Here is a 13,029-nt window from a genome sequence, read left to right as displayed (position 1 = left end):
CTGCAAAGGGTCAGTGGTTCTTTGGCACACATACTACAGTTTAACTGTGTAAAACAGAATAAAGGAGTGTTGTGCAAAGGTACCTGTGTTGGTAATGGAGGCTATTTATCTGCGCTGGTGCAGAATTCCACATAGGCTACTATACTGAATGTCTCAGTGCAATCAAGTGGTCTGTAGAAATCATTGTACAGGCATAATTACACTATTTCCACCAGGTTAGCCAGCTTGTACACCTCAGCACGTCATCTTTGTACAGACTTACAGTGAGATTCAAGTCACCAAATTATAAATGAGCTTTTAATAATCTTTCTATTACAAAATAAATCCAGCTCATCCAACTTCCCTTTGCTTAATCAGTGAAGACAAAGTCAGGTTGGGGCAGGAGACACATCTAGGTGCCCATCCTATTGCGTTTCACAGTGCCAACTCTTTAGCATAAGAGAGAACCTTGTGTGAACACAGAATAACCCATCAACCCAGCAGCAGAAGTGCAGGGGACAAGGACAGGACCCAGTCTCAAATTTAATTCCTGAGCTTCAGCTCCTACACTTTTAAATTTTCTTTTCAAATCAATGTTTTTCCATGAAAAAAGCAGTAGAAAATATTCAAGCCAGTAAGAAGATAATCAGAACTCTGCACCACAGTGATACACTTACTATTAATGAATCAAGCTTCCCTTGTGTGAGGGGAAATCACTTCAGGCTATTGTGAGCTCTCCGGAGTCCACAGCTTGCCTAGAGTTTCTACAGCTGCCTTGCTTTGTTTACATCAAGTACTACTGAGGTCAAAGCTTGGCAAGGTTAGAAGTGTTAAGCTCACATTTATACCAGTTATAAATACAGAAAATCCAGATAAGGAAACATTACCCTACCTTTAATGCCTGTTCCTTAAAGAACTGCAGAGCGTAAGCAAATATCTCAAGTGCTTTGACTTTTTTGCCATTTGCAGCTGTCAGGTCTGTCTCCATGGTAAGATTCTACATGAAAGAAAATAACTGGAAGTTATTAAAAGGAAAAGGTAAACATGAAATTAAATACCACTGCTTGAGGAAAGGGAACTCTTCATTATCCACCCGGTTAGGAAAAAGTGACAAAATTGTTCTGAAGAGGATCTAACTCATCACTTGAATTTCCTGGAGCATGACATTTGCTGCTTATTTTAGACTTTGTTTTTAAACACTTACCATGTCTAGACAACTGCAGGCAGAGAGAGAAATATGGACTAAATATTAAATAATAACAATAAATCTATCTGTAATTAACTGCAACAAAGCTGCATATGCATGATATTTAATCCAAGTTAAGAGTTAAAAGTGTAGATTTTTGGCTTCCCACTAACACATGAAACCAGGAAACACCTCAATGCAGAAAGTACTGGCCGAATCCCAAAACTCTCCAACACGTTAAAGTAAAAAATATAATCAGTAGGAATAATGTCAAATTAACAACATGATTTGCACTTGCACTTTTGACAGTGAAATCTGGCTAAATTTGTTCCACTGTGCTAGAGTTCAGTATGGCTCTTCTATTTCTGCTTTCTGAGTAAATTTATAGAACAAACCAACTTCACGCAGACTCCATAGACAGCTATGAATTTCACCCAGGAAAATTAGGACATGAAGATCTAAGCAAAGCAGATATTGGACTTCTAAGATCTAGAAAGAAGGCTGGCAAAATACACTTGGCAAATGCAGTGAAAAGCAAAATGAATCATAATGTTAACTGAAGAATTTAATTTACTTTATTTACTCTCTAAACTTAGAAATAGAGCTGCTTCACATCTAGTTGACCATCTTTAGGCAAAAACCTAGTACTGTCCACAGGAAGATAATCTGAGTAGCAAATGCACAATTATCCAAGAGAATTGGTTATTACTTACACCGGTGGTATGTAGCTTCATCTTAAACTTTTCAAAATACAACCAGTGCTTTGATTCAGTGGGATCCAAGTCATGGTAGAAATCTCTTGCTGCATACCCAAAGCTATGAAACTTTCTCTCTGGTGTTAGAAGGATAGTGGTTGGTGTCTTCTGATTGGATACTCCTGGATCTCCACCTTCCCATCGTCTATCCAACAAGTGAAAGAGCTTCAGTAAGTGATACTAATGTTTAGAGCAGCAGAAAAAATAGTATATTGTGAGAAAAACAATGTGGTGGCAGATTGCACAGACTTCTTTTCCCTCCAGAGATACTAATTTCAATCCTTATAATACCAAAATCAAGTGGTTTTATTCACATCCAAGAAAAGATGAGAGTAATTTTCATTCCCGATAATTCAATAAATTTTGCATTTAGTTGTATAATTTTTAAGGACATAATCATACTCTCTCTTTGATAAGAATACAGGTTCCCTGAAGTAAGCCATACACAATTAACAAGGAAACAGTTTTGCACTTAAATTTTCAAACTAAGCATATACATGTAATAAATATTCTACAGAAAAAATATCAAGTAATTCTCCAAGAACACTACTAATGAAAATCCAAATCTTCAAACTGAGTGACCTATCCAACTGTCAATCAGACTCCATGAATGCTTACTTGTACAGGATATTTTCCCCATTTTGAATTAGGGACCTGTTTAAGTCATCTGAACACCACTGTGGAGAAGTCAATTAAATCCCTGTTTTTGTCACAGAAAGCTCTCAAGCAAAACAAGCCAGTTCAACCAACGTCTGATCATATGCCTAATTTCCTGGACACCTGAAACTCTGAAGACATGTTTGCAGATGTTGGGCTCTCTGCATTGCACTCTCTACTCACCTGAAGTTGATGGATTTTGTGTTTTAAATGCCAAAAATGCTGTAAAATTTTTAATCTGTCAAAAATAAAGCAGACTCCCCCAATCCCCAAGTATCTTATAGGCACCAAAACATTTACCTCACTACTATCTATTAAAATGGTGAATAAAACTATCCTATCTGATCAAGATTGTGAAGTTATCTTCAGGAAGACCCAAGAAACACAGAAGTTTTAAGGCAAAAGCAACCCAAAGCTTGTTTCACTGAATGGATAAGGAAATAAATAAGAACATTGAATATGGGAACACCTAGCAGCAGAAATTGGGGAGGTGCATGGTGGGACGACAAGGTCAGACAGTAGAAAGTTGTACCACAGAGACAGCTGTGAGCACTCTTGTCTTCTCCTCACTTCTCCATCACAAAAAAAGCAGAATGGAAGAAAAAGAAAATCGCTTTACTGCTCCTCTTCGCCTCATATACAAGTATGTTCAGCATGGGAAACAAACACTTAACAGAAAACATTTTCTTAAAAAGGCATCAGTGGAAAATCTGCTTTATGCCATCAGATATATAATCATAACACAGCTCAAACACAAGCCAAGTTAAGATCAGACAGGCAACTGCATTCATTATTAAACCACATGTTGATTGCTTTTTTCTAAAGATAGCAAAATACACTTTCATAATATACTACTGCCAAAGTCCTTGTTCTGAAGCACCAAAAGGTTGCCTTGTTCTGTGGTAATTGTTTATGTGACACAGGAAGATTATGTAGAAGTAAAATCTTTTCCATTTCATTCTCAGAAACAGTTGAACCAATTGAAAATGAATTGGCCTCCAGACCAAGGCAGACAACTGACATGGAAAACTGCAATCTAAGGGGTTAACACTTGGCAAAGTAACAAAGAACAGTGCTGAGAACCCTTCAGACCATTCAACTAGATCAAACAGCAAAATATGCCCTTTTTTCCACCAGCAGCAGCGATGGCAGGGAATCACATGACTATGAATTTACTTCAGTGTAGAGGGCAATTCCACTGCTCTGAGAGCAGAAACAGCATGATGAGAAGTAGAATGATTTCCACCTTCAACCATTTGGAAAAACTTTCCTAAACCTCCTTCGTCCTGCTGCTCAGCCCCTGAGCTATTATCAGCTGGCAAAGGCTCTGCTCCAGGCCATTTCTTCTAGCCTGCTTACAGAAATGTACTTGGTCAACTCCAAAATCTTTGAGTAGGTGTTACAGCAAACATACTGTTCCAATGTGAAAAACCTGGGATCCCGCAGCCCATGAACAGAAAACACTGCCTATTTCACCAGATTGTTAAATCCCACACACCCACTGCAAGCAGAGAGGAGACAGACTGGTATCGGTTTTGCTTGGAATCATTAATGATTCATTCTGAGTCACTGGTGGGAAATTCCATAAATGGCTAATAACAATACTTCTTCATTTTTCATTATGGCTAGGCATATTTTCTCTTTCTGGAATAAGTACACTTATGGTGCAGTTTAAATGAAGACAAACTGATGCTCAGTGGGTATGGGCTGAAGCTTTCAAAGCCACCTAGAGAACTGGATGTTCACTTCCTGATGAGTTTCTGGTGGAAACTAGACACGGTAATTGCTCAGCACGTTCTAAAGTTCTCAGCCTGTATTACTGTTCAGTCACAGAAGGAGCAATAAGGAAACAGGAGGCGAAGTCCAGCTTTACCACTCGCAATCAGAGATTTAAAAATATTCCTGTGTGACATCTTTTCTAGAGAGAAGCAGCTGAAAAGGCATGTGCGTGGTAACTCCTGATGGTGACACTCTTCTCAGGTGGAGCCCTAGCCTCACTCCAGTTAGCGGAGGCTTCTAGTCAGCAGGGCTAGGATTTCAGCACCTTCATTTGCAGTTTTCTTTCATGGTCGCAATACAGGCAAAATAATGGTAATATTGCTCTTAGGAAAAAAAGATATATGGAAATGCCTATTAAGAGCATGAACTAATACAAGCCAGCAGTACTCTAAATGCATGTGGGGTATATTTTCTCAAAGCAGGGTCTGAGCTAAAAATCTATTAAATCAGAACCCAAGGTAGATTTCTGCCTAAATTCAGACATACGAGACCAGTTCTTAGGCCGATATCAAGTGGATTAACTCAACAGAGCAGCATAGACCCATTTATAGCCACAGAGGATCTAACTGTATATTAAAAGTGAAAATAGACAGAGGAGGAAAGTTAGTGTGGAAAGGATAACAGGGTTATACTAAGGTTAGAGAAATGCCCTTCCTTACACATGAATCTGGCTAACAGACAGAGCAAAGAGAGTGATCCTTGCAGAGTGATGAGAATTTGATCCAGAGCTGCAGCATAACAGTCAAGGAGACAAAGCAATGGGGTCATCAAAACGTAGCTGAATGCCACTAAGAGTGTGTATGCAGAAGAAAGGCAAGCATGTGTCTGCCAAGAATTACAATTAAACAGGGAAGAGAAGGAAAAGGAAAAACTTGAAGGTTTAAGTAAAGTTACACTGAAAAAAGACCACATTCTCCCTTCTTCCAAAAACAGGTTGCAATTTGTTTCATAATCACAAGCATTTTTCCATTTGTTTTTCTCCATTTGTGAAACACTCACATTCAGTTTGTTGTTATTTAACCAGTAGCCAAAACATTTATAACTTCACATAAGTGCATGTAAATCAATAGGAGTTTTCCAAAACTGTGTAAGACCTCATGTGTTCCCTTCAAAGGAGATGTTATTAACTCATTCTACAGCACCAAACTGTCTTTCATTATGGCTCTGGCACTGCCCTGTCCACTGAAATGCTTGAACTCATGCCCAGACTGTTCATATGCATTTACTCACAGTCTCAAGGTACGCAGAAAACAGCACTCATTGTTACATATACTTCTACCCTGCAACAAGAGCCTGAAAGTAACCACAACTATCTTTACAGAAGCCGTGGGCAACTAGCAAGAGTTGACAGATGTGAAGTATTACCTAAAATTGATAAAACAGTAACTAATGTTATGCAATCAAAGTGAAGTCATTCATTGGTCATCTAGAAACACACACCCAACTCCAAACACATGCTTTAGTCTACTGACATGACTGAGGCTACTCATACTTTTAAAGCTAAGTATATGCTTAAAGAACTTTGTTATGTCAATGCTTATATACTCATTTTTAGTACCAGGCATCACAGCAAATAAACACACACAGTCAAAAACATGACTTTGTTTGTCTACTAACTACACTACTAGAATCACAACTTTGCAGACACTACAGTCAAACTCAGTACTAAAGCCCTGTGTATTCACTCTTTTCCGAAGTAGGACCTTCTAAATAAACCCATCTTACCCTTCATTGAGACATTTACAGAAAAGCAGCTTTGTTAAAAGGCAGTCAGAAATCTAAATGTCTGGAAAGGATCAACACTAAGGAAGGAAGGTGGAAAAAATGTTAGGAAGCAAAGAGGACCATGCATCATTGGTATGCTTTATTTTAATGTAAACCTTCTTGAGTGCGGGCAGGAAGTTACATTTACTCTGCTGAAATATTTGTAAATTATCCTACATGTAAGCCTCATTATATATAAAGTTTGAACCTCTTAATACCTGCTGAACTACTGAAGCCTTATTTTGAAACATAGACCATTCTTTTAATTGAATTTCATTATTTCATGAGTGTTTATATATAAATATATATAAAAATATTATACACATTAATTCATAAGTCAGTTTCAGCTGTATCTTCCCCAAAATCCTTCCCTGCCAGCAATATTTATTTAAAAAAAAAAAAAATCTTTCTTGATATTAAAATATTTTCAATTGTTTGAAATACCTGTTGGAAATCTGAATACATTTACCCCCCGCAAATATGTTACTCCCTTCTGGTTGGAAATATATGAATTAATTTATTTCATTTCTTTTTACATCAGCATCTCATACAATATCTACCCAGGTCTGAAATCACAATCATGCTACCATTATTGCATAAGGAAGAAAATATGGTATTTTGAACCACAAGTAGCAAAATGTCAATTAAGATTTGGAATATACTCTCAACTGGCCACACAGCACCTACATTTCAATGTCCCAGTGATCTACAGCAGGAAGCCTGGTACCCTGGAAGGAGAATCTAGCCTGTAATTTGCTGCAGTATAGTGTGCACCCAATAGCAAAATCAGGTCCAAAGCGCTTAAAGGACATCCCTAGAAACAGTAGTGATTTCACATAGTAAAATCACCACAGAGATTATAGCAACAACACAGTATATAGGATTTAGGCTTGCTCAGGTACAGCTTCAGAGATGTCTTCCCTCATTTCATCGAAATTCTTTAAGAAATTTCATTAATTATTTGCTGTCAAAAGAGAGTAGGAATTGATAAACATGGGTTCTGACTTGACAACCTGTAACCTGTCGGAGACAGCAACACATGGCCTGTCCTTTGACTTCTAGCCTCATACAGCTTCCTGCGCTATTCAGAGAACAACAGATGCATGAGATGCATAAAAGGCCTTGAAGGATTACCTGTCCATACTGAAAATGGCAGGTATCTTTGCAACTGGATGGCGTAATACCATTCCAAAATTTACCTCCCAGTAGATAGTATTTCAAATCACACGGTTGCATTAGATGTTTGAAATACTTTGCAACCACATACAAACCAACTATGCAGGCTGACTGCTCAATCAATACAGTCTGCTGAGATTGAGAGTGCTGCATTCAGCTAGCATCTTTGCTTAAAAAAATTACAGTGTATCACACTGGACTACAGCAAGTTAGTCTTTTTTGCGCTTTTTTTCTCAGTATTACAGTGCTGCAAACAGTACATTACCTACTGCTATAACAGCAGTGTTGTTTAGAAGAACTTCTATGGCTAAGCTTTTCTTACATACCTTGTTTATGTCTGAAATTATCTATACCTTGGTCTTGTTACAATATAGTAATTTGGAAGATACTTTAATAAGAACTGTATATGTTTTTAGTTATAAAAAAAAACTTTAAAAAAACACTATCAAACACTATACAAATGGTTTGTAGGGCAATCCTTTCAGGTACCTGCCATAATAGTTTTTGCATCTGTGATTGCATTAGATTTATATGGATGGGTTTATATTTTGTTGGTTTAACCAAGAAATAAAAAAATAAAAAACCCTACATAACAGCATCTGAAGTCTGTCCCTTACATACATATAATACAGAACAGATTTCACATCAAACCTTAATTTTCATATTCATGCCTTTTGATTGCTTATTTCCCAGTATCACTGGTTCATTATCAGGGATTTGATTCAAATTTAATTCTAAAAAGCTTAAATTAGCCAAATGAAAACCAGTTTCCGGGTGCAAGTAACTAAGTGCTGTACATACAACTGTATAGAAGCATGATTCCAGGGGACAGGCAGCTTCTGGAAAATGCCATGACCCTTAATAAATGTGTAGCTTCTCTCAATCTCTGAGATAAGGGCATCCTGACTTAATAATTATTGCTGTTCCTTGAACAATTCTAAATACTCACTGATCCCTCCTTTTACTCATGTCATCTTGTAAAATAACAATGTCATCAGCAAAATAACAGATAGAGGACATGTTCAAATTTATTAAAGCAAATTAGAATACAGTAAGATGCAACAAAATACTATAACCATGAGAAAGGCATACACTGTGGCAACACTAGACAAATCTAGACGCTTCAGGCTCCTGTAGAAAATACCTATAGCTACTGCAGACAATCCATGTTATCACGATTGAAAACTAAATGCTGCATTGCAGCCCTTACCTCATTACATGAATACATTCTGGTTCCTTGGTGAAGCTGTAGGCGTAGCCACTGGATGTTGTGCCAAAATCAATAGCCACAACAACAAGAAATAACTGTTCTACAGCATCATCTGCATCAGAGTCCTTCTGTTAAATAGCAGAAGCAAAATAGACACCAAGTCACTGGTTAGAGTAACTGTAACATGTCTCACCCTCCAGTATTCCTGCTCTCTGAGACATGTATATCTCTTCAGTGGAAATAAGGACTTCCTTAAAGTTGCATTTGTGACCGAAGTTGATACCAGAAAGCTATACATACCAATGGAAGTGGAAATTCAATATACAACTCAACATATTTGCTGGAGCCTTTTATACATAACCTTCTGAATCAAGAGTTACCTTCATACTCATTTTTTTGAATAGCTATTATCCTGTATCATTAAAATTTATGGCTAAACACTAGATTATTGGGTTTGGGGCTGTTTTTTTGTGGGGTTTTTTTCCCCTTAAATTGATCAACTGAAGAATATGTTTATATCCATCAGTGTGGTACATTTGGGAGTTATTTGGTGGTTTTAGGAGCTAACTATGTCATAGCCTTGAACATGAGGTACTACTGTCATTCAAGACTAGTGGAGACAGAACAACCCAAAATACAGAAACAAGCTTTATATCCCATGATAATTATTTATTTATGAAGAATTTACCTAACACTTATCCTGTAAGCACTATATGCATTCTTTCCTCCTGCCTGTGCTGGTGTGTGGAAAGCTGTTCAGCTGCTTATAGTGAATTTGAATCCTTCTCCCTGCCTTTTACCTGTAATCCTGCAATCCATGAAAAGCACAGTCAAGGGCAACATGGGAACATTAACTAGAAGAGGTGAAAAGGTTATGGCCCAAATCGTAATGGTGTGATATAAATCACGACATGAATAAACAAGGAATTGTACCACTCCCCATATGCTGTTGCCTAACAGAAATCCTGTATAAAGGAGGAATAAGTAATGAACAGCAAGGAACTACTCTCCACATGCTGATGGTGGTTAAAGGACTAACAGCTTAGCGAGACAGGAAGACAACAAGCCGGAAACACTGGTGAAAGGGCTATGTGCTACAGGCAGGTAGTGAAGGAGGGTAATACATGCGTCTGCGCACACATCATCTTGGCTAAATCACCATGGAACAGACCTGTCGACCTATACTATACAGGTCATGTCTGAAATTCCACCACTGCTGCTCAGCCTGTACTGTCAATAACATTTTGAAGTAATTGTTATTATCTTTTACAGAGGAACTGCCAAATGTCCTCACTCTATGAGCAATGTTCCACCATCTTTCTCACATATCTGCATTACCTCCATGCCTGCTACGTCCAGCACCTTTCTATTGTACCCCTACATTTTCCAAGATCATCCCATAGGCCTGCTACTTAAAATGGAGAAACGAGAGTAATAACGTTTGGTCAAAATAATGAAAGACTTGTTTGGATTCTCCTAATAAAGCTTTTCAACTAGGACAATATGTTATTTGTATGTTTTCCTCAAAGTGTTTAAGGAACAAATCTAACTGAAAGAGGAAATAAAGTCATCAGTATGACAGAAGTAAAAGGGGGAAGTTCTAGAGTATATGGAGAAAGAAGGGAATAAAAGCAAAAATTTATGAGAGACAACTCTGAAAATCCTGAAGAGGGATCTTGTACAACTCTGAACTTGACTCAGAAAGCTAAGGAAGAAATTCAACAAGGGTAGCAATCTGTTCTGAACATGATCCCTTGCAATATCAAGAAATACACTGTGCATATAACTGTGTTATAGATGATGCCAATGTTCTTAAAAACAGATGGGAATTAGTTTTAATGGGAGTTTATCAACAAAATGAGCATGATGTACAAGAGATTAAAACACACTACCTTTATGGGACGTTTGCTTGCTTCTAAAAGCTTACAGAAGTGGCTATTTTCCTTAAGAAACTAAACTAGTTCTATTTTGAGCTTCTCTCTCTATGTTGGAGGAGATTCTTTCCTCTGGGAATTTGGATCTTACTGTTGAGTATCATATATACCCTTCTTTTTTTCTGAACAGAATGAGACTTTTCAGGGGCTGCCTAAACAAATCAATGATAAAGACAGGGACAGAACTTGGGAACCCTGAGGATCAAGAAGCCCCTGCATTTGATATAAAAATATGCAGGAACAAATCTATCAGCTCAGCAAGTAGACAAAAAAAAAAAAGGAAAACCAGGACCCCAACAAAATTAATGAGATCTCTGTTACCAACCCAAGCATAACTAAAATTTCACTTAAGACTATGGATAGCATAAAGGGGATCACTATGTGAAGAAATAACAACTTTCCAAAGAAATTACGTCCCATTAAACAGGCGGGAGAAAGTAATGTCAACATACAGTATATGTTAAGAGTGCGTTTCTTACCACAATATGTGATGGAGACAATGGAGTTATTCCAGGGTCTCCCAAACTTTTGGCTGGTGATGAGTAAGCAGATGTGGAAACTGCATCTGAAAGGAAACAAAAAATCTTCAGTGTCCATAAGCAGAATGAGTGGGATAGGAGAGTTCCTTTGCATACTGCTACACTATTTTCCTGTTGTAACAAATGTGCTAAAAAGAAAGCAAATTCCACAGTCACCATGTAAAATATATTTTTTGCCCTTACAACATGCTAAGACACAACAACTGCAGTTTTGCTTTTAAAATGTTTGTCTGACCTTCATGACTAACTTCCATTCGTCTGCCTATTACATCACCATGTATAATTTTAAAAGTCTTCCTAAATATATTCAGAAGTCATAGTTATACAAGCAGCTTGAACACTATACACTCACATTAATGGCCTAAGATTTAAATGTGTGAATGCAGAAACTAAACACAAGTTTTGAGATCAGAAAAGACAGACTCATTTTAAGAAAAAAAGAGGAGTTGGTATCAATTTGACAACACAGTAAGAATAAGTTGCAACTATTCCATCATGAACCTTTATTCTGAAACTTTCCCAATACTGTGTCTGTTTTTATTCTTCAATACTCTGCACTGAAACATCTTGCAGCTGTTAATATGACTGCAGGACAGAATCCAGCTGGGAAAAAGGAAAGTATTATTAACAAATCATCAAAGAAATATTTCTATCCTGCATACAATACTGAAATTTCATTTAAAGGAACATACCAAATGAATGACAAATACTGTAATGCACTATTTGTATTTTTCCTTCTTGTATTTACCCCATTGATGATAGAAAAGGAAATGGCTTATTAAAATAATTAAGCACTGATGACTCAGATGGATTTATATATAATATATTCTCCTATGAAGACTGCAGTAGTTTATCAAAATGGAATGCAGAAAAGGTACCACACACCCTGTCCATGCTTGTAACCCTCTGCCCCCAAATTTAAGCTTTGAGTTTACTGAATTCTCTTCTGTAAAACACAAGCTAATTAGAAGTAAAGCAGAATTATTTAATGTCTCTAAAGACTTTATGTGTAGCGTGTAATTCCTAGACATGATTGACAAGTCAGAGCATTATTCTAAGATGACACAGGAGCTACTGTCTAAGAAAAGACCTTAGAACTACTTAGTGAAGAATCCTGTTGTTCCTGGTAATCAAATATGTGTTGTTCCCAGGGAAAATGCAAAAACTCTGCAGTAGGCAACTAAGGGATAATCTGCCCACAGGAAAAAATCTTCCTCCAAATCTTAATACTGCTCTTGTAACAACATTTATTTTTGTTCAAGTTATAATATGCATTTTCAGCCTGATCTTCAGAAGCATTTGCAGAAGCAAAATATTCACATTTCCTATATAAATTCTTCAGGAATATATTATGTTACTCCTCTTGTGGTGAAGTACAAAAAGCCACAGGCCAAATTTGACAAGCACAGAATCTGCTCAGTTCGTTAAGATATATTTGAATCAGATGCTGTTATCAGCCTCAGATGCTGTGATCAGCCTCCTTTGTGCAATTTCTTCCTCTTTTCAAAACATTATTTTTTATACCATCAACATGGCATTTTTCATAGAATTAAGAACGATATTTCAGCACAGAAAAAAAAGGGAATTAGTAACAAAACATGTTCCTTGCATCCTGCTGTCATTCCTGAGTGAACCTGAACCAATACTTCCTGAACAGATCAGGACACTGCAATACTGACTCAACATCTTTGGTAACTGGTACATTTCTCCCACTTAGTATGCTGGCTTTGAAGCACAAAAATGTAGACATTATATCACTATCTATGTGTTTCCAGTGTTTCTCTTTGTTACTAATTCTTTTTGTTACCTGTTTCAGCACTCATGTTTCAGTCATCTATTTTCCAGCCTGTCTTCAGTTATCAGCCTGGGTGTACCTTGAGAAGTTATTTATAGCTCTAATGCAACTCAGAAAATCCTCTGTGACAGTGTACACATTTTTTTGTCTCTCAGACAGCAGTGATTAAATAACCACTGCAATATTCATATTTATCCAATGTGCTAACTTGGGTGGTGGTCTATCAAGAATTTATTCAACCCAATTAACTTGTGG

At 37.2% G+C, this 13,029-nt stretch overlaps 1 protein-coding gene across 1 annotated transcript in view; it reads right to left on the bottom strand.

Moving 5' to 3' along the window:
• HSPA12A (heat shock 70kDa protein 12A) overlaps positions 1–12,802 on the bottom strand; it is a 44,894-nt gene extending 32,092 nt beyond the window's left edge. Inside the window, exons 1-5 of the mRNA XM_010564709.1 lie at positions 12,787–12,802; positions 10,920–11,005; positions 8,507–8,634; positions 1,879–2,065; positions 872–976 (exon numbers count right to left, since the gene is read on the bottom strand). Of these exons, the coding sequence (XP_010563011.1) occupies positions 872–976; positions 1,879–2,065; positions 8,507–8,634; positions 10,920–11,005; positions 12,787–12,802 (522 nt within the window). The remainder of the gene's footprint in view (positions 1–871; positions 977–1,878; positions 2,066–8,506; positions 8,635–10,919; positions 11,006–12,786) is intronic.
• Positions 12,803–13,029: the final 227 nt, after the last annotated feature.

Source organism: Haliaeetus leucocephalus, unplaced genomic scaffold (genome assembly GCF_000737465.1).
Source record: "Haliaeetus leucocephalus isolate CR32 unplaced genomic scaffold, Haliaeetus_leucocephalus-4.0 Scaffold184, whole genome shotgun sequence".
Classification (NCBI taxonomy): Eukaryota; Metazoa; Chordata; class Aves; order Accipitriformes; family Accipitridae; genus Haliaeetus; species Haliaeetus leucocephalus.
This window is presented reverse-complemented; position numbering and strand designations above follow the sequence as displayed.